Source organism: Stegodyphus dumicola, chromosome 1 (assembly GCF_044657685.1).
Source record: "Stegodyphus dumicola isolate Sdum_Otavi_A_Nest chromosome 1, ASM4465768v1".
Classification (NCBI taxonomy): Eukaryota; Metazoa; Arthropoda; class Arachnida; order Araneae; family Eresidae; genus Stegodyphus; species Stegodyphus dumicola.
Genome location: NC_140768.1, coordinates 127,157,243 through 127,180,935, shown reverse-complemented (window position 1 = coordinate 127,180,935; position 23,693 = coordinate 127,157,243). Strand labels below are relative to the sequence as shown.

Sequence of the window (23,693 nt, the reverse complement as noted above, 5' to 3'; positions counted from 1 at the left end):
TCTTTATCTTATTTAGACTTTTGAAGTAATATGCAAGAAATTTCATGTGCGAAAACACTTAAACACCACTTTTTCACTCTGAATCAAACCCTTATTAACGCATTAATAAAGAAAAGCTCTTTCAATCCTTGATGCTTCATGATCTCCCTCAGGAAAGCATCCTGGGGTCTATTCTCTATCTTATATATGTTAAGGACTTCCCTATGATTGAAAATACTAACTGCATCCCCGCCTGTACCGGACGATACCGCCATTCTTTCTAGTTCACTTAATCTACAACATGCCATGATCAGGATGCAAAACCACGCACACGAGATAGAGGAATGGTGACGCAAATGGAGGACGTCCATTAATGCCACAAAATCCAAATTATAGATAGGATGGCACAGAAGAAAAACACATTGATGCAGTTCTGACCCTGTTTAATGAAACAGTACCCAAAGTCAGAGAGGCTATATACTTGGGAGTTCGTTTTAACGGCTCGCTTACATGGGGTCCTCATATTTCCATGACCATCGGGAAAGCCATAGGAGTCCCTAGAAAGCTCCGAAACGTTTTTGACGCCTCCTCACCACTGGATCTTGCTCGCAAGAAGCACATTTACACATCAATATTAAGACCCATCCTTACATATGCCTCCCCTGCATGGTGCGTATTAAAACCACCTCCGTATTAAATAAATTGCAAGTTTCCCAAAACAACTACTTAGGGAAAGTCACAGGAGCTCCCTGATCGTTCGCAATGAACACAGAGAACACAGAGACCTTAAACTTCAAAGTCTGGCGTTATTCATCAATAAATTAAATAATAATTTTTTCAAGAAAGCCATCACTAAGGCGGAGGTAAATTATTCAGACAATTTTAAGTACGAGCTCCTAGAAATTGACATCAATTTAAGGCCTTATGCAACCAACATTTTTCGGAATCCTCCATAAATAATCTTAACTTCTTCCATCCAATATCAAAGTTTCAAAGTATGACATTTTCATTTACCTAGCCTGGGCCACATCTACACAATCTTCCTACAGTCCCTTATCAAGGTATTCCTGCGAAGCACTGTATGTTATGTATCCTCTAACCGGGGTTATTTGAGGTGCCTGTATTTGAGGTTTTATGACCAATTTTTGAGATATTTCTAGAGCGTTCGAAGTAAAATCGAAATGTCTCGAACATACTTGGCTATATTGAAGGTGGTTGTTCTTTATTAGTTGTTTTAACTGCCTCATCATTTGATACTTTGAGGATAATCTTTCTGATTGTACTAACTTTTTTTTTTTTTTTTTTTTTTTTTTGTTGTTGTTGTCGTTAAACATCCTAGAAAATTTACTCTTTTGTTCTCAATTTTTCTGTGTTTCTGTTTTTCTTATTTTATGAATGAATCTGTACACTATTAATGTGTGTATCAAATCCCTATAAATTGAAGCGGATGATAATTTGCTGTATATAGTGTAGGAGACGGCAACCGACTAGAATAACCGAATAACCTGTCAAAACTACCGCTATATACTCAAGATATGCTCTTTATAAATAAAGAACGCTTTTTTTTTTACGATTAAAGGTAAGATAGGCTTAAATTATTCGTCCAAAGGGGCAATCAGCCCTTAAGGACTATTAATTTCGTTTTGATATTTTGCGTCTATTCACGATAAGCGTTGTTTTACTTTTCAAATTGTTGCCACCAAATACTATCGCCCTATATTATATTTAAAGAAATTAAATAATGAAGATCCTGCATGAATTTATTTATGTTTCTCGCCTTCTGAAAAACAACGGCATCTAGAGCCACCAAAATTTAAATAGAGTAATCTTCCATAGAATATGGGCAGGTGGAAGCCCTAATTTGAATCTGAAATTTCTTTTGTTATCGATTTCATATTTTGTAACACTTCAACGAATTTTTGATTAAAAATCTCAGCGATTTCAAAGCGAGCAATGGCAACACTGTGCGAAAAAAAAAACATTTTTATCTCCAGCGCGCGAGACTGTATATTGGAAATTCTAAAGATATGCTCATTTTAAAATTATTTTGCGATATTGCTGTTGGACTGAATTTTATGGTTTGAGTATGTAGAACATGATATTTAATAAATAAAGTCCCAATCACAATATATTTCGGCTACGCGGGACTTGACGTCGAAAGGGACAATTCTCAGAACCCGCACAATTTTAGGAAACGCACGTAGCTAGGTTACCATTCTCGCTTATTACAAAGACTTGAATGCCAAACAGTAATCGATTATCGCTCAAATGGGGATCACGTGATCCTTTAGAAGCAGAACTTTCGTCTGATTGGTGGTCTCTACCCCGGATCCGAGACATTTTCGGTGAAGTTTGAAAAAATCCCGCGTAGCCGCAACATTGCTTCCGTAGCTAGGCGGAACTTCGCTTCAGGCTGCGCTCTTTTTTCCAGGAATCCTCCCGTTTAAAATAGTGCTACCAGAAGCTCGTTTCTCAGAAAAGTCCCGTCTAGCAGGGACTGTAGCCATGTGTGATAACCTGATAACACACAAAACGTTAAAAATCGCCCCTTTTGGACGTAATTAAAAATTTGAATAAATTATTTTTAACATAGCTATATACTCAAATAATTAGCTATATACTCAAATAAATACTATTAGCGTAAAAAGATGCTATAATTATAGTTTTATTATTACACTATTATTAGATTCATTAATCTTAGCATTAAAGGTTTGACGGTAACCTAATTAACTAATGAATTTTCTTGTTCGCATCTGTTCTTTATCTTTGTTTTAACTTAATTTTTGGGGCGTTAATTATTAATTAGTTTTTATTTATAACAAACTGAAGTTGCCGCGGATCCGAACGTCTATAAAAAATACTATATATCATGAATATTTCTTTAGTATTCGGGAAGGAGAGTAATCACAATGTATCCCCCCTTCCTCCAGGAAACGAAGCTACTGTAAATAAATTAACGAAGACTGTTTTGAAATACCCACAGGTTCTACATTTTTCAAAAGCTAAATCAGAAGGAATGATACAATGACAGAAGTCAAATAATCAAAGGCAAAATTTACTAATTTAATGTGGCAGGTACAGACAAAACGCCCAGATGACTAAGTATTAGACAACTCATTGCCCTTTATTTGTGCTGATAATTCTGTATACACAATGAATTCTGCCTGATGCTTCAGTCTTTCAGTTCATTCATTCATTATTTATATTGCCGGGATGTTGATGTTTTGACGCTACGTTTCCGGCTTTTGACACTTTGGCCCGGAGGGTACATGACGGTGAGTGACGATGACAAGTGAAAGGAGGCTTGGTATTGGGAAGAGGGGGTGACTGCAAGACGTCACAAGTGAGGAGAAACAAACAGACGCAGCCGAAGACCATGAGAGGCGATGGCAGGGTGGAAATCTGATATGTTCAGTTGTTTATGATAAGTGGATGGTAAAATAAAGTGTTACACATAATACACTTCATTTTATTAGGTTATAATAAATACATGAGCTTATACAGCAAATATGAATACAGATAAATTACATACGAATAAATAAAGTCTATGTACATATATATAACGACGTTGCACTCGTGATATGGTTACGTTGGAAAATTTGAATCTCGCGTGAGGAAGACCGCGAGTGGTCTGATGCGTGAGTCCTCTGCAAATACGTGATATTCGAACACTTTAAAATGCTGCATATGTGAGCATTTTCTTCCCTTTTCGAAAAACTTTTTATTTGCCTTGTGAAGGAAATCTTCAACTCTTTCGATATGTAAGTCCCTATGAAGGGTCTCATTGGATACATAGAAGTGCGCATTTGTTATAATCCTAAGTAGCTTGTTCTGTGTGACTTGTAACTTTTTCATGTCACTCTGTGTGTAAGTGGCCCAGGCGGGAGAAGCGTAACCAAATATTGGTCTAATTATTGCCGTATATATATATGTCTCTTTCTTCTTGGGTCTAATCTGGAAGTTTTACCAATTAGTGGAAGAAGATTATTAATGGCATTTGAGGCTTTACATTTAACAGTATGGATATGATCTTTCCAGGTGAATCTATGATTTAAAACCACCCCAAGGTATGTAGCTTTCTTTACTAATGAAACTTCCTCATCAAAGATTTTAATTTTTTTATCAATGGGGATTCTTGAGTGCTTTTTGCCAATGATAATCAGCTGGGATTTTTGGCCTTTAATTGCGATTCTCCACTTTATACACCACTCCTCAATAGCTGGAATTTTCTTTTGGAGTTTAACTAATGCATGCTCCTGGCTATGAGACTTCACGGCAAGAGCCGTGTCGTCTGCATAACATCCAAGGTATGTATTAAGATCTGTACCAGTGTTGGGGAAATCCGAGACGTAAAATAGATATAAAATTGGGCCAAGAATAGATCCTTGTGCTACTGCAGGCATTAAGGAATTTTGCCTCTGAGTGTTCATTGCTAAAATTTACAAAGAACTTGCGGTTTCGTATGAAGGAGTTGATCAATAGAATCAAATCTCTGCTGAAGTCAAGAGTAATAAGCCCCTCATGCCATACGCGGTCGAAGGCTTTCGCCACGTCTAGCATGAGAAAGGCAACACTTTGATGTCTGAAAAGAGCAGATCCAACGAATTCGCGGAGACGCACTAGCTGTTTAGTCGTGGAGAGATTTTTACGGAAGCCAAATTGTTCCGGTGGGAGTTTATCCATATAAGGTTCGATTCTTCTGTAGATCACGCGTTCAAAGATTTTGCCTAGACCAGGCAGCAGGCTAATCGGGCTTTATCCTTCCGGTTTGGTGACATCCTTACCCGGCTTTGGCAGTAAGATAACTTTCGCGTTTTTCCATTTGTCTGGAAAGTAGTTATTTTCCAGGCAGGCATTAAGAATGCTGAAATATTTTGTGATAGTATTGATAGGCATATTTGTAATAGCGACATTTGTTATTTCATCATAACCAGGGGATTTCCGGTTTTTCATTTTTCTGATAATGTTCCTGACCTCAGTAGGTGAAGTATATTCTGTTCGGTTTTTGGCCTCGGGACCTTCCAGCCAGTCTTTGATGAACTGTCGTGTATTATAAGAGAAGAGTGGATCACAAGGGTCTTGATTCGGTACGAACTGCTTTTCTAAATGTTCAGCCATAAGTGCAGCCTTTTCTTTGTATGTGAGTGCAATTCTGTTGTTGCTATAAATTGGTTTATTGCAGAGGGCTTGCTTCGAAGGTTTCTCGCAAAAGACCAGAAAGCATTTCCAGGTTCGTTAAAGCTCTCTATTTTATTGTTCCAAGCCTCGTCCCGATGTTTTCTAATATTGCTTCTAATTTTATTATTTAGTCTATTTAATTCCTTCTTCGCCCCTGGGTCCCAAGAGATATGCCACCTCTTTCTCAATCTGTTCCTCTGTTTGATCATATCTCTAATTTCTTTAGGTAATCTGATACTGTCCTTATCTGTTGGGATTTTCTTAGTAGCGGTGTTGTAGGGGCCTAGAATACTATTGTTAATAATTTCAATGGCATTATCGATGTCATCCTTGGTCTTGAGAGAAGTGATAATTGGAGGGTTCTCTAACAGCTGATTGTAATACTGTTGCCAGTCGGTGACTCTTCTGAATTTGTTGTCATCGCATCTGTTAGTACCTAATATAGCTATTACAGGCACATGATAAGAGGTTAATTCAACCTTTACTTCTAAATACATTGGTATGGAGGTATTCGTGAGGACAATGTCTAAAATATCTGCTCTTTCTGGATTATCCGGGAGGTAGGTATAGTCAGTTGGTGCATAAAAGTAAATGGGATAGTTATTTATGAATTCAAGTAGGATTTCATTGTTGTTGGTCTTTCGACAACCTCCTTCTGTATTCTTCGAGTTCAGATCTCCAGCCAGGATAATGTGTTTATTACTCGGAAGAAGTTCTGCTAATTTGTCGATATCAAGTAGATTATTCGGAGGATTATAAAGCGCTATAAAATAAACAACACCGTAACATGGAAGTAAAACAGATGCCGTAACTGCTTCATAGCCGTTATTGCGGTCTTCACTAATAAGGCAGGATTGCAGGGAGCTTTTCACATAAATCGCGACCCCCACCTCTATGACTCAGTCTGTCACATGGGTAACACCTATAGTTTGCGATTTTCATGTTGTAACAGGGAGTCGCAAAAGTTTCTGTGATGAGTGCAACGTCAATATCATACACTAGTAGAAAATTGTGAAGTTCCGAGATTTTATTCTGGACGCTACGCGCGTTCCAGGTCATGAACTGGATGGGGGCACGACTATTCCTGTGTTGGCCCATGATCTAATGGCTGTGTTTTTGTATTTTCGGGATTGGTTTGGGTTATCTGTTTGGCTTGTTGTGTTAATTGTAGTGTAGCGTAGCGGTATCTTAAATTTAAATTAATAAACATAAGAATACATCAATGCGAGTGGACTGTAGATTAACCTTCATTCGGCAGTTTGAACTTTAGACACAACACAGCACAAAGTAAAGCGACAGAGTTACAATTAGCGTTTGCAAGAATGCAAAAACAAAATGTGAGCTGCGCATACAATCTGCGCATTGCGAAATAATATCTCAGACAGGAGAGAGCTCTGGTGGCCGAAACATTCCGCCCGGCGTTGAAACATCGTTTCAAACTAAATAGCTTTTACAAAATAAAATTATCATAACAATATTAAATTATGCAAAAATGTATCATTAAAATATTCACAAGAAAACATAATATGAAATTATGCAATGAAACTAAATTGTTCTCAAAACAGATGCACAGAAGCCTTGACAATTCAGGAACTTAATTATAGTTAAAGTAAAGTACAATGCTATAATGCTTTAGGGAAAAAAACTTAATCATTGATAGGCAAAACACTAAGTTTGTTAATTGGCCTTTTGAAAACTCCATTAGCAGTTTTGATCTTCACGATACGCAAAATATTATCTGAGCTAGGAAAAACTTCCAGCACTCTTCCTAATTTCTATCGTAGCGGGGGTAAATTGTCTTCCTTTATGATAAATAAATCATTAACCTTTAAATTAGGTTGCACTTTCAACCATTTTGAACGTCGTTGCAAATTAGAAATGTATTCATTGGACCATCTTTTCCAAAAGCTTTGAAACATTTTCTCAACAAGCTTCCAACGTTGCAATATAGAAATTTTTTGATAGTGTAAACTTTCTTCTGGTAAGGCAGTTGGCGGGGTAACAATTAAAAAATGGCCTGGGGTAAGTGCAGAAAATTCTGATGGATCTTCAGACAGTGGACACAGATGTCGCGAATTTAAACAAGCTTCAATTTGAGCTAGCAATGTCGTAAATTCTTCTTGCGTTAGAAGTTGTTCACCTATGGTTCGCTTGAGAATTAACTTTGTAGATTTGACTGCAGCTTCCCATAATCCTCCAAAATGTGGCGCTGCGGGAGGATTAAATATCCACTTAATACCTTCAGTAGAGCAATATTTATTAACCAATTCATTTTCATTCAAGGAGTTTATTACTCTTTTCAATTCCTTATCTGCAGCAATAAAATTTGTGCCACAATCGCTATGTACTTCTATTGGTTTTCCTCTTCGAGATACAAAGCGCTTCAAAGCGGCAATAGATGATTCTGATGTAAGATTACCTACTAATTCAATATGTATAGCTCTTGTAGTAAAACACACGAATACACATATGTAGCATTTCATTGGTTTTACTCCTTGACCTTGCCTGGGCTTCACTTGAAATGGCCCGGAATAGTCAATTCCAACTTTAGAGGAAAAAAAACCTTTGACGGAACGACTCTAGACGATGGTAAATCAGACATTATCTGGGTAGATGTTTTAGCTCGTACACGATGACATTTCACACATTTCCAAATCTGTTGTCTTACAACTGACCTAGCGTGGATTATACAATATTCTCTTCTAATTACTGATAGCAATAGCAGGGGGCCAGCACAAAGATGGGATTCATGAAAATGATTCACTATAATCTGTGTTATGTGATGTTTCTTGGGCAATAAAATAGGATATTTTCTGTCCTGCGCGATGTTGGATTGTCTTAATCTTCCTCCAACGCAAGTCCATTCTTATCGATAAAGGGGTTCAAAGAAAGGATCTTACTATTTCAGTTTAACGGTTGATTCTTTTTCAGAAGATTATATTTATTAAAAATCTCATCCACTTGAACTACACTAACAATTGCATTTCTAGCGTATTGCAATTCTTCGGTTTTAAGGAAACCTTTAATCCTTGTTGCGGTAGATTTAGCTGAATTATTCGCAAACCGAAAACACCATGCGATGATTCTTTTAAGTTTCAAAAATGATAAAACTTTATTAAGGACTGGAATTTGCAAAGCGACTGTTCCAATTGAACAAGAAATATTTTTCCGTTGTTCCTTTAAAGACTCTTCTGAAAATGGTAAATTGATAGAGAACTGAATATTATTTGAATTAAGCCACTGAGGACCTGTCCACCACAAGTTATGAGTAGAAAGCTCTGAAGGCAAAAGACCTCTTGATGCGCAATCAGCTGGATTCTCCTTTACTTTTATGTGATTCCAATGCGATGAAGGTAAGACTGATTGAATTTCTGAAACGCGGTTGGCTACGAAGGTTTGCCAGAGTGTTGGTTCTGATTGCATCCAGGACAAAACTATCATTGAATCACTCCATGCGTAAATATCGTCAACATAAATTTGCAATGAATTCTGCACAGCTTGAACCAAATGCACTAATAGAACTGCAGAGCAGAGTTCTAAACGAGGAATAGAAATTACTTTCAGGGGAGCTACGCGAGTTTTTGATGTTAGTAGCTGCACCGAAATTGAAGAATTATTTGAAGATTTTAAATAAATCACTGCGGCGTAAGCTTTCTCTGATGCGTCATAGAAACAATGAAGTTCTACATTTGTAGATTTGGGCAATACTACTCTCCTAGGAATATGAATGCATTCAAGATTTGCGATATCTTTACAATAGATTTTCCATCTTTGTATTGATTTCATCTGTCAAGGGATCATCCCACGAGATTTGTAATTTCCATATGTCTTGAAGCAAGATTTTTGCTGCAACTATAAAAGGTGCTAACCAACCAAGTGGATCAAAGGTTTTCGAAATAGAAGATAAAATTATTCTTTTAGTAGAACACTTTCTGTTTTCGAGATTTCCTAAGTGACAAGTAAACTCGTCTTGCGTTGGATACCACTCCAAACCCAATAATTTTATTTATTTAGTATCAACTACTGTACATAAAGAATTTGAGTTCCGAGCACCTAAAGCAGTTTTCAAAATCGAGCGATCATTTGTACACCATTTATGCAATTGAAAGCCACCTTTTTGTAAAAGTTCACTCAATTGTGAAATTAACTTTACTGCGTCCTCTATTCTGTCTGAACCAAATAGAACATCATCAATATAACAATTGTGTAATATTATTTCAGCTGCCTTTGGGAATTTAGTTCCTTCGTCAATTGTTAGTTCTTTGAGTACGCGAGTAGCCAGGTATGAAGCGGAAGTAGTGCCGTACGTAACTGTGCACAACCTGTAAGTTTTAATCGGCTTCGATGGATCATCTCTCCAAAACATTTTTTGGTAATCGCGATCTTCATCATGAATTTAAACTTGTCGGTACATTTTCAATAAGTCGCTAGTAATGGCTATGGGATAGCATCTAAACCTCAAAAAAATAGTAAACAAGTCGCCTTGCACCTTGGGACCATTCATTAGCGTGTCATTAAGCGATATCCCTGATGTAGTTTTGGCACTAGCATTGAAAACGACGCATAGTTTGTGGTAAGACTGGATTCTTTTAGCACGTGATGATGAGGTATATAATAATGAAAATTTACTTTATCTAGATTATCATCGGATAATTCTTCCATGTGTCCAAGTGATAAATATTCGGACACGAAGGTCTTTATATTGTTGATATACTTCAGGAGTTTTTATTAGTTTTTGTTCTAGACTAAGAAAGTTGCGAAAGGCTGATGGTCTGGAATAACTCATTTCTTTTAGGCTTGAATGGCAATTTTACTAAGTAACGACCATTTTCACTACGGACGTGATTTTCCACGAAATGGTTTTCACACAATCTTTCCTCTTTAGTTAAAGGTTTCGATGTGGGAATTTGTCCCAAATCCCAAAAAGATTTAACTAATTCCTCCGTGTTTACGTTTAGCGTATTGACTGAAACCTGCTTACGGTTTGGGAATTCAAAATGTGTAGTTCCAGCAATTACCCATCCTAACTTAGAACAACATGCAAATGGAAGATTTTTGCCCCTTTTAATTACCTCGCCATTGATTAAAGTAAGGAATACATTAACTCCAAGCAAAATATCAATTTCTTCAGATTCATTAAATGTAGTATCCGTTAAAGTTAAATCTTCGAAACTTTCAAAGGTAATGTTACACTTGGAATGTTTCCTGTAATTTTGTCTAATTTTGTCTTGTTAAGAGGACGTTGAAATTCTGTAATTAGTATTAAAATGAAGTGTAAACAACAACTCAACTTCTCCAGTAGTAGTTGTATTGAAAGTACCTAAGCATGACACTAATATCTTCGAATCATTTATGCTCAATCCTAAATTGATAGCTGTTTTCCGACGAATGAATGATTTTTCTCTACCTGAATCTAGTAAACATCTACAATTTATGAATTCATTTTTTGAGTTTTGAACCTTAATTAAAGTAGTACACAAAAGTACATGACTACGTTTACCATTAGCATGAGCTCCAAAATGTTGATTTTCATAGTTTGCACAAACAGTTGGAGAAACCTCACTCAAGTTGTTTTCTGGTTTAATTTGCGATTTCGGAACAGACACTTGTGCTTCCGGTGAAGGGAATCTAGATGCATTTTTTGGTTTGAAATTATTTTCTAAATGCAAAATGCTATGATGATGCTTAAAACAATGCTTGCAGGTATTTACACTCTTACACATTTTAACTTTATGGACATTAGACAAGCAATTAAAACAAAGTTTATTAATCTTAACAAACTCTATTCGTTTTTGCACTGGTAAATTTAAAAAATTAGAACACCTGTATAAAAAATGATATTCTTTACAAAATAAGCAAGTAGAATTAGTAATCAGAGAAGTAACCCTATTATACACTGGTTTATCTGATTTATGCGTTTTACTAATTAAAGATTTACTGTTCTGTAATGTTCTAGCGTAATTCTTCAAAAATTCTATCAAGTCATTCAACTTTGGTATTTCATCTTTTTTTAATTGACGCTCCCACCACAACTTTGTCGAAACATCAAGTTTTTGCAAAATAATATACAAAAACAAAGTATCACTAAAATTATCTATCCTTTGAACTAATATTTCCAATGAGCGAGTTATTTCGTTTACGTTATCTACTAAACTTAATATCGAGGATGCAGATTCCGTTTGTATTTGTGAAACGTTAAGAATTCTTTTAATAAAAGCAAATATCTGTTCTCTTTTATTAGAAAATCTCTCTTCTAGTAAATTCCAAGCAATACTGAAATTTTGATCAGCTATGGGAATTGACTGAATAATGCGATAAGCATCATTTTTCAAAGAACTCTTTAAATATTGTAATTTTTGAACTCCAGATAGATTTCGATTGTTGCGAACACTAGCGTTAAATAAATCTTTAAATGTTATCCATTCTGTTAAATTTCCGCTAAATGTGGGTAAAGATAATTTCGGTAACTTTAAATTTTCAGAGATTGATTCAGGTATGACAGGTTTTTGCATTTACGACCTTATAAATCTTTAACTTACGAATAATTTTTAAGTGAACCTCCTCAATTTTCTCTAAAATCGACTGTTCTTCCTCAGCGAAAGTGTCTATTTTATCATCATCACAATTTGTATAAATTTCTCTAAATAGAGTTTTAAAATCTTCCTTAAAGATTTTACATTTTTCTAAGATTAATTTAGCTTCAGCATTATCTAAGTTATCATAATCTATTCTCTCGATGAATTTCGTTAACTGTGTTTTCAAAATTTTCTTTCGTTTTTTTTCTATATCTGACATTTTGAAAATATTCTAAATTCTCGATTTTACTAATGCTTTAAACATAAAAATAGTAGCAATAACGAAATGTCAAATGCAATTAAAATGCGTTATTTCACTCAACTCGTACACTGTATCCATTGCGAAACTCTTGAGAATTCTAAACCGAAAGTACACCATTACGAACACGTAGAATTCTTATTCACAAGCGCGGGTTTTTCTTGAAGCTCCGGCGTAGGATGACCAGAATAATGTAGCGTAGCGGTATCTTAAATTTAAATTAATAAACATAAGAATACATCAATGCGAGTGGACTGTAGATTAACCTTCATTCGGCAGAGCACAAAGTAAAGCGACAGAGTTACAATTAGCGTTTGCAAGAATGCAAGAACAAAATGCGAGCTGCGCATACAATCTGCGCATTGCGAAATACTATCTCACAGACAGGCAGAGAACTCTGGTGGCCGAAAACATGTAGGAAGCCGGCGCCTTTAATGATATTTTCTAGCTCAGCTAGATTAGCAAAATGTGTTCTTGCTTCGTTGATAGTTTTTGAGTAAATACCTGATGATATGGCCTGTGCGTAACTTTTACGTTCTATAATTCGGTTTGAGTAGGTTTTGCTTTTGGCAGTATTATTTGTATTGTTATTGTTCTTGGGGTACTTTTCGCAACCTTTAAAGCTGGACGTGTGAGGTCCCCCACAGTTTGCACAAAATAGGGGCTTATCAGGGTTTTTTTCTGTTAGGGCATTCTTTAATTGAATGGCCTCAACCACATCGGACACATTTCGGAGTATATTTGCATCCGGCTTGAGTATTGTTGAATTGTATTAGTCCTGACAGCGAAAACACTGCATGGGCCCCTGTCTACCTTTGTATTCAACTAATTTAACTTTCATACCACAGAGTTTATATTCATGATAAATTCGTTTCGAGTCGTCATTCTTTGGTAATGTTACAAGAAACGGTGGGAGTGGGATGACTTCACCACGTCGTCTTGACATTTGCTTAATATCTATAATTTTGTAGTTCAATTCCTCTAATTCAGTTTGTATTTCAGCTATATCTGAAGTAGTAGTGAGTTATTAATTACAACTTTTAGGTTTTTATCTTGAGGCAATATGTGTGAGTGGTGCTCGACTTTGAGCTCTTTGAGTACTGCGACCATGCCTCTATAACTATCAGCGTCTCCTTCAATGACTTTTAGACCATCGTCCCGCAAATTTTGTCCTATAAATGAGAATTTTTTGGCATAAAATACCTTTTTAATATTTTTACAAGTCATGACATTCTCCTTGAGAATTAAAGGTGGAAGTTTTCTTTGAGTATTGCTCACTAAATTTTGTGTGTTGCAGTCTGTGTTAACTCCTTGTGAATTATCATTATTTGTTAACATCTGATTATCCGTGTTAACACTATGTTCAGTCTCACTTATATTGGTATCCATATTGTTGTCATTTTCATTTTCATGATTAGAATCAGGATGTGTTTGCACATCGTTATTTGCCCCTTGATCATTTGTGCTAGTGCTAGCTTGATTAGCCAAAACGATCGGTGAGATTATTTGTGTGTGCGTACTGAGTTTTACTTTTTAAGTATTTTGTTTATGGGTTTCTGTTCTTACGGTCTGGTCGCCTCTGCGGCGTTTAAAGGGTTCTTCGTCTGAACTTGTGTCTTGATCTAGAGTTTTTTCTTCAGTACTAGTAGTGGAGTCGTCATGTAATTTTATTGAACTTCTAGACCTACTGTTTTCATCATAATTTTTATTTGTGTAAGGCACAGGTGTGTTATCATTGATATCATCATTTTGTTTTTCCTTACTTAGTTCCTTTAATGCATTCACAATAAGGAGCTTAGTAGAAAAGCGTAAAATTTGGTTTCTATGTCAGATAATTTCCCTTCATTTTTATCTTTGATTTTTTCTAATTCCTTAAGCTGATTTGTGTAAATTTCCACAAGCCTCTCCATGGTCCGCTACGCAGAAATTAAACGCAATAAAATCAAAAAATCCAGCGCCCTCTAAAATGAAGTCCTGCACCCCGGAATGGAGCCCTGGCTCGACAGCCTTCTCCACAGACGGATGTGCAGGCGAAGAACACACGAGGCCCCTGACAGTCACCTGAAGTGAAAGCTTGGGGGTAACTACGTGTGTTATCCAATCCAGTAAACTAAAGTCAAAAGCGCAAAATTACTTTTACATTTATCCAATTAATTATTTAAATCGCGTAGTTAAGCTTAATTAGTTGCAAAAGGCAGTATTAGTCACTTACCAGCAATCAGGCAATTTGGTAAAACACGCGATAATTAATATCATAAATTTGCGCAATAATCCAAAAATAATCGAAAATATAAAGATGGTGAAAGCATATAAGTATTTCACAGGTCAAACAAAACACAAAATAGCATTAAAAAATACTGATGTAGTCAGATTAGCAGAAGCACGTGGTCGCTCAGGCAAACCACGCGAGACGGACGTACTTGCTAACCGGATCTGAGTGGCAGGCACAATCTCCGACGGTGAACCTTCATTCACCAAGTCCCCGCTCCGAATGTCTTTCAGTTAATAAAGGAATTTCATTCTCCCTTCTACACCTGTTCAATAAAAGCTAGCAGACAGATGTAGTCCAGGAAAGTTCTAGATGTAGTGAGGATGGCCGAGCGGTCTAAGGCGCCAGGTTTAAGTTCTGGTTCTCGAAAGAGAGCGTGGGTTCGAGCCCCACTACTAACAGCGTTTCGTTTGAGTTTGTCAACTAAGTTGGCATGTCAGTTACACATAAAATAATCGCGAGTACTAATTTAATTCATATCCTACTGAGTTCAGGTAGAAAATGATACTTAATAAATAAAACTAACACACAAAACGTTAAAAAAAAAAAAAAAAAAAAAGCCCCTTTCGGACGTAATTTAAAATCTGAAACCTTTCAGATTTTTTTTTCATTTTTATTTAGTGCATTCCCAGATAATGTTTCTGATATTACGCACCTAATGAATCTATGTCAAGTCTAGCTATCACTTTACGTGAAGTTTTTATAATGAAAATGCATCTGAAAGATAATCTTTTACTTTTGTACATACTGAATTATAGCTATCAGTGCCGTCTTAATAGATCCTGGGCAAGCAAGTGTGCTGGGGTTCTTAAGACAATCATTCATAATAACGAAATATTTAATAAAATGTAAATGAATTAACATGAGGCTGTTATGCTTATGGTTCCGAGCAAGTTCCTTCAGACCCTTCTGTAAGACGTCCCTCACAATCATAGTGCTCTTCATAGTAAAAGGAGATCTAGTCCAACTTAGCACCGCTGTGCTTCGTGACGGAAGATGTATGGGATATGATTTAGTAATGAAGGATGAAGGAAAGTTTTACTCCATATTTTTCATTATTTTTAATATAGAATATCTAATTCATATCTGCTTTAAATAGCTTACTTAAAACTTTTCCTACCCATCTTTCGAGATATTATACACAAGGTTGAACAAATACCTCTATTTGCTATGGTATCCATCCTCCAAAATTGCGATTCTAAAATCTTCCTTGGAATTACACTTGCTGTAAATATTAGGATACTGAAATTATGTATTTAGTTAAGTAAGATTTTTTAGCCCAAAGGGCCAATTTGCCTAGAAGGGCTATTAATTTCGTTTTGGCATTTTGCGGTGATTCACTATAAACAACGAATTACTTTTTAAATTGTTGCCACCAAATATTAGAGCCCTGCATTATATTAAAAAATAAATAATGAAGAATCTGCATAAATGTTCTCCCATTATGATAAAACAACGATATATGTTTCTCCCATTGTGATAAAACAACGGTACCTAGAGCCATAAAATTTTAAATAACGCACGTCTCCACCCGAATATGGGCATCTGGGAGCCCAAATTCGGAATATGATTTATTATCTATGTGATATTCTGTAAAGAATTTACGGGTTTTTGATTAAGAAATTCAACGATTTCAAAGCGAGCAATAGCAACACTATACGAAAATAAAAAGCATTTTTATTTCCAGCGCACGAGACTGTGTATCGAAAATTCTACAGATTTGCTCTTTTAAATATTTTATGATATTGCTGTTGAATAGAATTTTATGGCTTAAATGCGAAGAACATGATATTTAATAAATAACGGTAACACACGAAACATTTTTAAAACGCCCCTTTGGGAGCAATGTAAAATCTGAAAGCTTTAAGATTTTTTTAATATTTTTAATAGCTTTTCTTATTTTTGCATTTCGTGAAAATTAATACATTCTTTTCTGTTATTATTGTGGTATTTAGCTATTATGTAACTACGTATTTTAAATATTATACATAACAACTTGTTTTAATTAAATTAAGTACAGCCCTAACATTTTATTTTGCAGTTTTACACTACGGTTTAAAGTACATTTTTAATTAAATGCTGTTAAAATAATATAATATAAATTGCTAAATTATCAGACAACATTAATTTTAAGATTAATTAATATTTAGTTCTTAATAAACTTGCTCAGAAGTAGAATAATGCACACGAGGAATCGCGACAACTTAGAACTGCAAATATCGAACTTACTTGGACATATATTTCAATAATTAAGTTATATTAATGTGCGGAAGCGGAGGAATTTCATTATTCCTTAAGCACATTCAAAAGCCGCAAGAAAGGATTTCAGTCTATGTGTAAAATATAAACTGCGCTGTACTACATGCATACGTGAAATGTACATTGCACTGTACTACAGATGATAAGTCTTGAGTAAAAAAAAAGTTATATTTCGCCCCAATAGCAATAGAATAGATATTCTGTAGGTATTTTATTGAATGCAGCTAGTTTAATTTTAACATGGAACTTTTAAATTCGCAATACTTTTAGGCTTATAAAAATTATGCTCAGGTTATCCAAAAACAATGTAAGTATTGTGAAGAAACACTCTCGACTTCGAAGTAACTTAAATTACACTCGCCAAAAATGGCATCACTCCTCCAAAAACCGCTTCTTTCAGCCGCGCTGCGTAAAGTGTGCTGAAAATCACAGATCCGCAGAATGCCTGATTAAAGGTAGAACGGAAGATCTTAAGTGTGTGAACTGCTCTGGAAAGCACCCATCATCCTATCGTGGGTGCCCTGCATTTCCAAAAAATAAACCAGTAAACAAAAAGAAAAGCGCAGTGAAATCTGGACCTAGCTTCGCACAGGCAATGCGGTTAAATTCTCAGGAACAAACGGATGATAAGCAAGAAGACAAAAGTCCTAAAAACCCTTAAAATGCTGAATTTAGTAGTTCTGATTAATAATTAATATTTTGTTAGTTGTGATAATGGGATTAGTAGCTGTATTGGTAAAATGAAAAGCAAAATTAAAAGTACAGGGCTATAGAACAGAAAGCATGTTACACATGCAATTATGTACTTCTGTAATATTATGCCTTTTGGTATAATAAAAAATGAATGAAAAAATATGTGGTGATTATACAGTTTCATTATAAACGAATTTAATAGTAAGAAAGGCAATCATAAGAAATGTATGTAAAAAATCTATTTTTCTTAGTGAATTAAAACTTTTGAAGGTATATATGTTACCGTGAAAGACCGAGATTGGAGAATGTCGACTTTCACCGGAGAATATCAACATTCACAAAATACGTCGGTGAAAGCCCGAATATTTCACAACATTCTTGTATATTCGGACCCTCACCAGTGTATGTCGACAATCACAGATATGCTCTGGTGAAAGTGGAAAAGAGAAAGAAAAGTGCCATAATAGTTTAAGTTGTTGCAATAAATAAGATTTGAATCACATAATTTAGCAAGTTTTTTATTACTGTTATTTTATTTTCTCATTTAGAACGTACTGTATAATTAAGTAAGTTTTTAACTTCTATTATTTTCCTTTCTCTTTTCGAATGTATTGTGTATTTTAGGTTCTCATGTTCTTAAGTTCTTATTTCAAGTCTCAAGTGCGTTTATTCGTGACTGAATTACGGAGAAGAAAATATAATATTGTTATATGTTCAACATTCACCATTAGTACATGGTGAATGTCGACATTGACCGGTGTAAGTCAGAAATAAGAGTATTTGGAAAATATTCCGGACATACACCAAGAGACTATGTGAATGTTGACATTCACCGGTGAAAGTCGACATTCTCCAGATTTCGGTGTTTCACCGTAACATATATATATAATATAGATTATAATGCAGTACCAGTACATATTATCACGTTGAAATGCAAATTGCCTATGTAATGTAGTTTATACATTAATTTATTTAAAAATATGTTGGCGGTTTTACTCGCTATGATTAAAGGTTAACGAAGCGAATATACATACATCATTAAAATTAAACACTCGTGATAAAAAGTATACATGCTGACAATTTACATTTCATTTATAAAATATATCTTATTTGTACTATGTCGAAGCCAATTTCAGAAATTCTGAGAGGGTTCATTTGAGAAGCAAAAATTTTATGAACCATAGAGAATATTCATCAACAGCTCGATGAAATGCATAATATTACAATTTTGGAATTACATAAACTTGAAGCTTTAATACTTACTTTCTATGAGTTTCTTGATTTTTTCTAGTGATTCCTGTCTGACTACTGGGATCTCTCCAAGTTCTTTTTCAGCTATGTTTTCCATTTCAGGCGTTAAGCCTTCCAATAAGAAAGGAGCGAAAGCCATCTTATAAAGCAGATGACAAAATATTGATGGCTAATTTAAAAAAGAATGTGGAAAAGGTGCACATTCATCGATCAGATCTGAACACTGAGCAGTGAATTTTAAAAAATGGTTCTCAAGGAAGCTTGTACTAAAAAAGTGAAACCTAATGCAGCATTATTAAGTACCAAGGCAGAAAAAATAATATTAGGATGAGGTAATACACATTAATGACGTATTTTGAAAGGAAGATTTTTAAATTTTCCGTGAGATTAGTTTTCCTTTGTTGTGTATTTCCTATTTCCCTTATGAGGTTATATTTAATCCAATATTTGGAACTTTAGTTCTTTACGAGATAGGTGGAAAGTTATTATTATGCCTAAAATAGCGTGACAAAAACTCACAAAGATTTAAACAACCTTTTCTTAAACTGAATGTTTAACACAAAGGGCGTGACTCGAACTCTGCAGATAACCACGACTTGTGGCGATGCAAATAAAAATAATACCAGTCAAATAATTTCAAACCTGGATCAACAGCTTAAGACAACTAGTGTTTAATTGTCCCAATTAAACACTAAGTTACAAGTTGGTTCAACTTATTTACAGGCACCTAACTTTAAAGTATCGTCTACGAAAGAATGAAAAGCCGATATCATTACATTTAGCTAGAGCTGGCAAAATTATAACAAAGCAGCTCGAATGCCAAAAATTCTTTCCCTTATTATCTAAAAAGAGCTTAAAGCGTTTTCAGCTTAAATACACTATAAACTAATTTGCGTTCTGTAGAGGAATAAGAAGTAAAGAAAAATCATAAAAACTGGTTAGTTTAACGCAAGAGCCTCACATACTGTTTTGCATTTAAAAGCATTTTCTCTCTGTCTAATACTATTTCTTAGCGAGTTACAATGCCGAATATTTATTTCATAATTAATCATCCAAGGTATGATGGTATCCAGAAATTAAGATCACTTATAAAACATTTTACGGAGTTTTTTTTCAAACAAAAATAATAATTATAATAAACAAGATTTGAAACAAATATTTTTGTTCTGAAGACAAGGATCCTATGTTCAAACATAGGATCCTTGTCTCGATAACATTCGAAGTCAATAAAATTTTATTTAGAACCTAAATTAATTTAATATTCATTTTTTGCGTAGTTTTAAATTCTTGATTAGTATTTTCTTTTCTAGTCAGACCTGATTCGCTTATATATCAAGAACCTCTAATACGGCAGAGGATTTTTTCATGTCCTAATACAGATATTGATAACACTCTCAAGTTTGTAATTATTGTCTGTACAAGTATCATAAGAATACAAAATAACAAATAAGATCAAAACAATTTCAAGAACATATATATTATACTTACATTGTTGAAAAATATAATATATGTTTTTGTTTTTGTTTTAATATTTGCTCCATATGACATTTAAAGAAGCACATGGTCCATCCATTTAAACGACTTCTTACGTTCAGACCAAAAGTTAAACACGTTTGAGTTATATCCTCTAAAACATATCAGATTCATTTTCTTGCTTGAATATTTTGTACAATATGCTTCACTCAGATTAACAGGTTTAATGCGTTGTCGTATGGAACTGAGGTTCAAAATAATAAGCCAAGCAGCCTTAAAATAAATGCATAATATATTGTTGCGAAAAGCCCAGCTGCGGTAAGATAGCTTCCCCGTAAAGCGGATTTGGAGTTACCAGAAAGTAGCTAGGAAAGGCGGGGTTGCCGGATTTGGCACGAAATCGCCCGTTTGGCAACAAAATCGATGGTATGCCATAGTCGGAACGAGAACATTCTGGAACGAATTCTTACAGGTTTGCCACAGAATGTTCTCAAAGGCTGGTCAAAAGCTATCTAAATGCTGCCTATACGCGAAGTTCCAGTGTATCATCTATTTTATGGTGAAGGGTATTTTGAGTTATATAGTGAAGAGTATTTCGAGCATGTTGAGTTCAGTAATAGTGTCTTGAGTTCAGAGGTTAGCTTGAGAGCGATCGACCGAGTCGGGAACTGTACTTTAGTGCTTTGCCGTGGAGCTCTCTTCACCGTTGTAGCCTGAAGGCTGTGTTGCTGCTTGTTAATCATAGTTTTTCGACGAATGTAAACGTATCTTTTAAATTGTCCTGTGTAATACCGGCAAATAAACTGTCGTTTGAGTCTTCATCAAGTGTTTTTATCAATCACTGTAAATCCGCGAACCCGTAAAGCGTAACAATATTATATATTATAATAATAATTTTGAAGAAATTAACATAATTTCTGGCGTATTTAAAAAAAATTAATAAATTGCACAAATTCAAGAATGTATTTCTTTTTGTAATGGTGCTTTTTGTGTAGTTCTTTGTTTAACATAAAGTTTGTAACAAAAGTATATAAGGTATTTCTCCCGTCTTCCTAGCGAGCCTTTGTGGTATAGTGGTTCTGCACGCTGGGCCGATATTCCAGAGGTCCGTGGTTCGATTTCCGGCGAAGGCGTTTGTTCATTTTTTATCTCTCCAGCTTCCAAAAAAATGCTGATGTCTCTACAAGTTAAAGCACACAAAGTTAAAGGTATGTAGCACAGAATTGAAACGTAAAAATTAAAGTTTATGGAAGAAAAAAAGAAAAGATGCTTGCAGCAATAATTCCTTTCGTTTGAAACTTTCTGTTTCTTAATTCAGTGCATAGCTAGATATCAGACATACGTATTTAAAATTTTACAGTATGCTTGCTTTGAAAGTAAGGGAATTTTCTACAGTTTTAAAATTATGGGCAGGAACTATGATAATTTTCTTGCTATTCGGATACATCCATATGAAATACATAATTTACACACTGTATTTTCATTACGAATTCAGATCAGGAAGAAAAACATTTTGCTGATTAGTACTAAAATACAGATTTGTAAATTAATGTCTTAGCGGCTTGAAAAACTATTGCACAGAAGTCATGACAAGAAGATTCCGTCATTACAGTTGCAGATTTGAGAAATAAAAAGAAAGCACTTCATAACGCATTTTTTAAAGTCCAGTAGTTATTTGCTGCTTAAGTTTGATAGTACCATAAAAAGTAAATATTAAAATAGCAATGTTTATATAAATTTCAGTATGCACTAGAAACTACAGTGAACCAAATGGAAATAAAATTACCCAATGTTAACCGAATTTCCTTTCCATCCTAGACATATGCATCCACTTTAAGAAAAGAGTTCACCAGCAGCCGACCTGAACACTGGTAGTTCGGTTCAGGATTCGAATCCCGGTGAAAGGACTGGCTGCCTGGGCATTTTCGTAGTTTTCCCCATGTTTAATGTATTTACGAGCTAATTTCTCATAGAAAATCCTCCACAAAAGCTTCCCTCTTCTTAGAAAGAAACTCTTCAGTGCTTTGCCGTAATTGAATAAACCAAACCGTCCATTTATAAAAGTGTTTCAATAGGTGAAAATGTTCGAATGGTGCAAAAATGTTTCAGGTGGTATTAACATTTCCAATTTTAAAGATGCATATTTGTAGAAATTATGGATTTTAACATTTCATGCGTTCCCTCGCTCCCTATAGTTATAATTAGTAAAAATCTTTACTCATATTGAAAAATTAAAAGCAAAATGTTTGACTGTTACACAACAAAAACTGATTGAGATATTTAATTTCAAAATATGGGACATGCGCCTTCATTTCCAATTTGCCTTGTGGGGTTGGTTAAATAAATAAATTAGAATATATTGATTTTCATTTTTTTCTTAAATGTCATTCAATGATATTCTTTTCAGATTTTCCAGTGTTTAACATTTTAAAATATATAATTTCTTTACAAATTATGTGCCGAAAGAATATTCACGTATGTTATTTATAAGTTTCTAAACGCTATAAAAGCACTATTAATATTTTCATGGAGCTTTATCACTTTAAAATTACATTAAATAAGCATACGAAAGTTTATTAAACTGAAATATTTTTTACTTTTTATTTATGGAATTAAGTTGATTATGTGATAAGTTTGGTAACGTTTTTTAAAACAGTAATCCTATGAGATTTTGTAAATAAGATCTCTTTTCTGGAAAACAAGACTATATTGATTAATACTTTTAACAACAATCTGCAAAGAAATACTTGTCGTGAAATCTATTAACATCAGAAAACTTTTCCTAAACTGATATTTTATTTTTAGCAAACGTTTCCATTCCCTCTTCAGTTTGGGTACGTTCTCTAAGTACGATATCCATATTTTAAAATCTTAGTCAATTGTGTCGCAGTACAGTCACACGTTTTGTATTTTATTTTTGATAATCATTTTCCAAAACACGGGAAAAACAGAGAAAAGGAATTCGGGAAAGTTATAAAAAGTTAAGTTTTGTAGTTTTTTCGAAACTGATTGTCTAAAATTAAGAATGCCGAAACATGAACATTGGTGTCATCTGAAATAATTTTATATTTGGAAATATACACTCGTGTGCAAAATTAGGAGAATTTACAAATAATCTCAAATATACTGCGGGAAGAATTATGCAAATATTCTGAGTCTAATACATAAGTGTACACCTACGTAACTGTGGAGCTATAATTATGAAGATAACATAAGCGCAGGAGGGGTTTTTGAAAATTTGTGTACTCGTGCTGCTTTATGACATTCGCCGTGTTTTTCGGAAAGCCTAAGCATTATCAACAATTACTAGAATTATCAGCAATTTAAAAGTTGCTTAAGTGCTCCTAAGCCCAACGAAGCCGCATTTATTTACATTTGAAATTTTTAGCAGAATAGTGAATTAAGTCAGTTTCTGCACCAACTTCAGTGTCATTTTGCCGAGTGGGACCAAAAGTAAACTTTCAGTTTTTTTGCACCGAAAAATCTGTTTTCTGGCTTACTTGCTTGCTTTCGCGTAGTTTTAATTTTAAAAAATGTTTTATCTGTTTTTAACTGTATTTCGTGTTTTATGTTTTTCTGTATTTTAGAGTTTTGAATGAAGATACTTTGAGTTTTTATGTACTTTCCATTGGCTCGAAATGAAATATGAATTAATTGAATATGAAATATGTCTCTAATGAAATTCGAGGATGTAGTTTAAATAAAATGCAGCACAAAATGGGCATAATTTAATAGTCCACCCACGTGGTGTCCACAC

General features: G+C 34.6%; 1 protein-coding gene across 1 annotated transcript in view; it reads right to left on the bottom strand.

Annotated features, from left to right (window-relative positions):
- LOC146999235 (alpha-tocopherol transfer protein-like) overlaps positions 1 to 18,711 on the bottom strand; it is a 61,282-nt gene extending 42,571 nt beyond the window's left edge. The window contains exon 1 of the mRNA XM_085820285.1: positions 18,476 to 18,711. Coding sequence (XP_085676411.1) covers positions 18,476 to 18,602 — 127 coding nt within the window. The 5' untranslated portion in view covers positions 18,603 to 18,711. The remainder of the gene's footprint in view (positions 1 to 18,475) is intronic.
- Between the last annotated feature and the right edge of the window lie 4,982 nt (positions 18,712 to 23,693).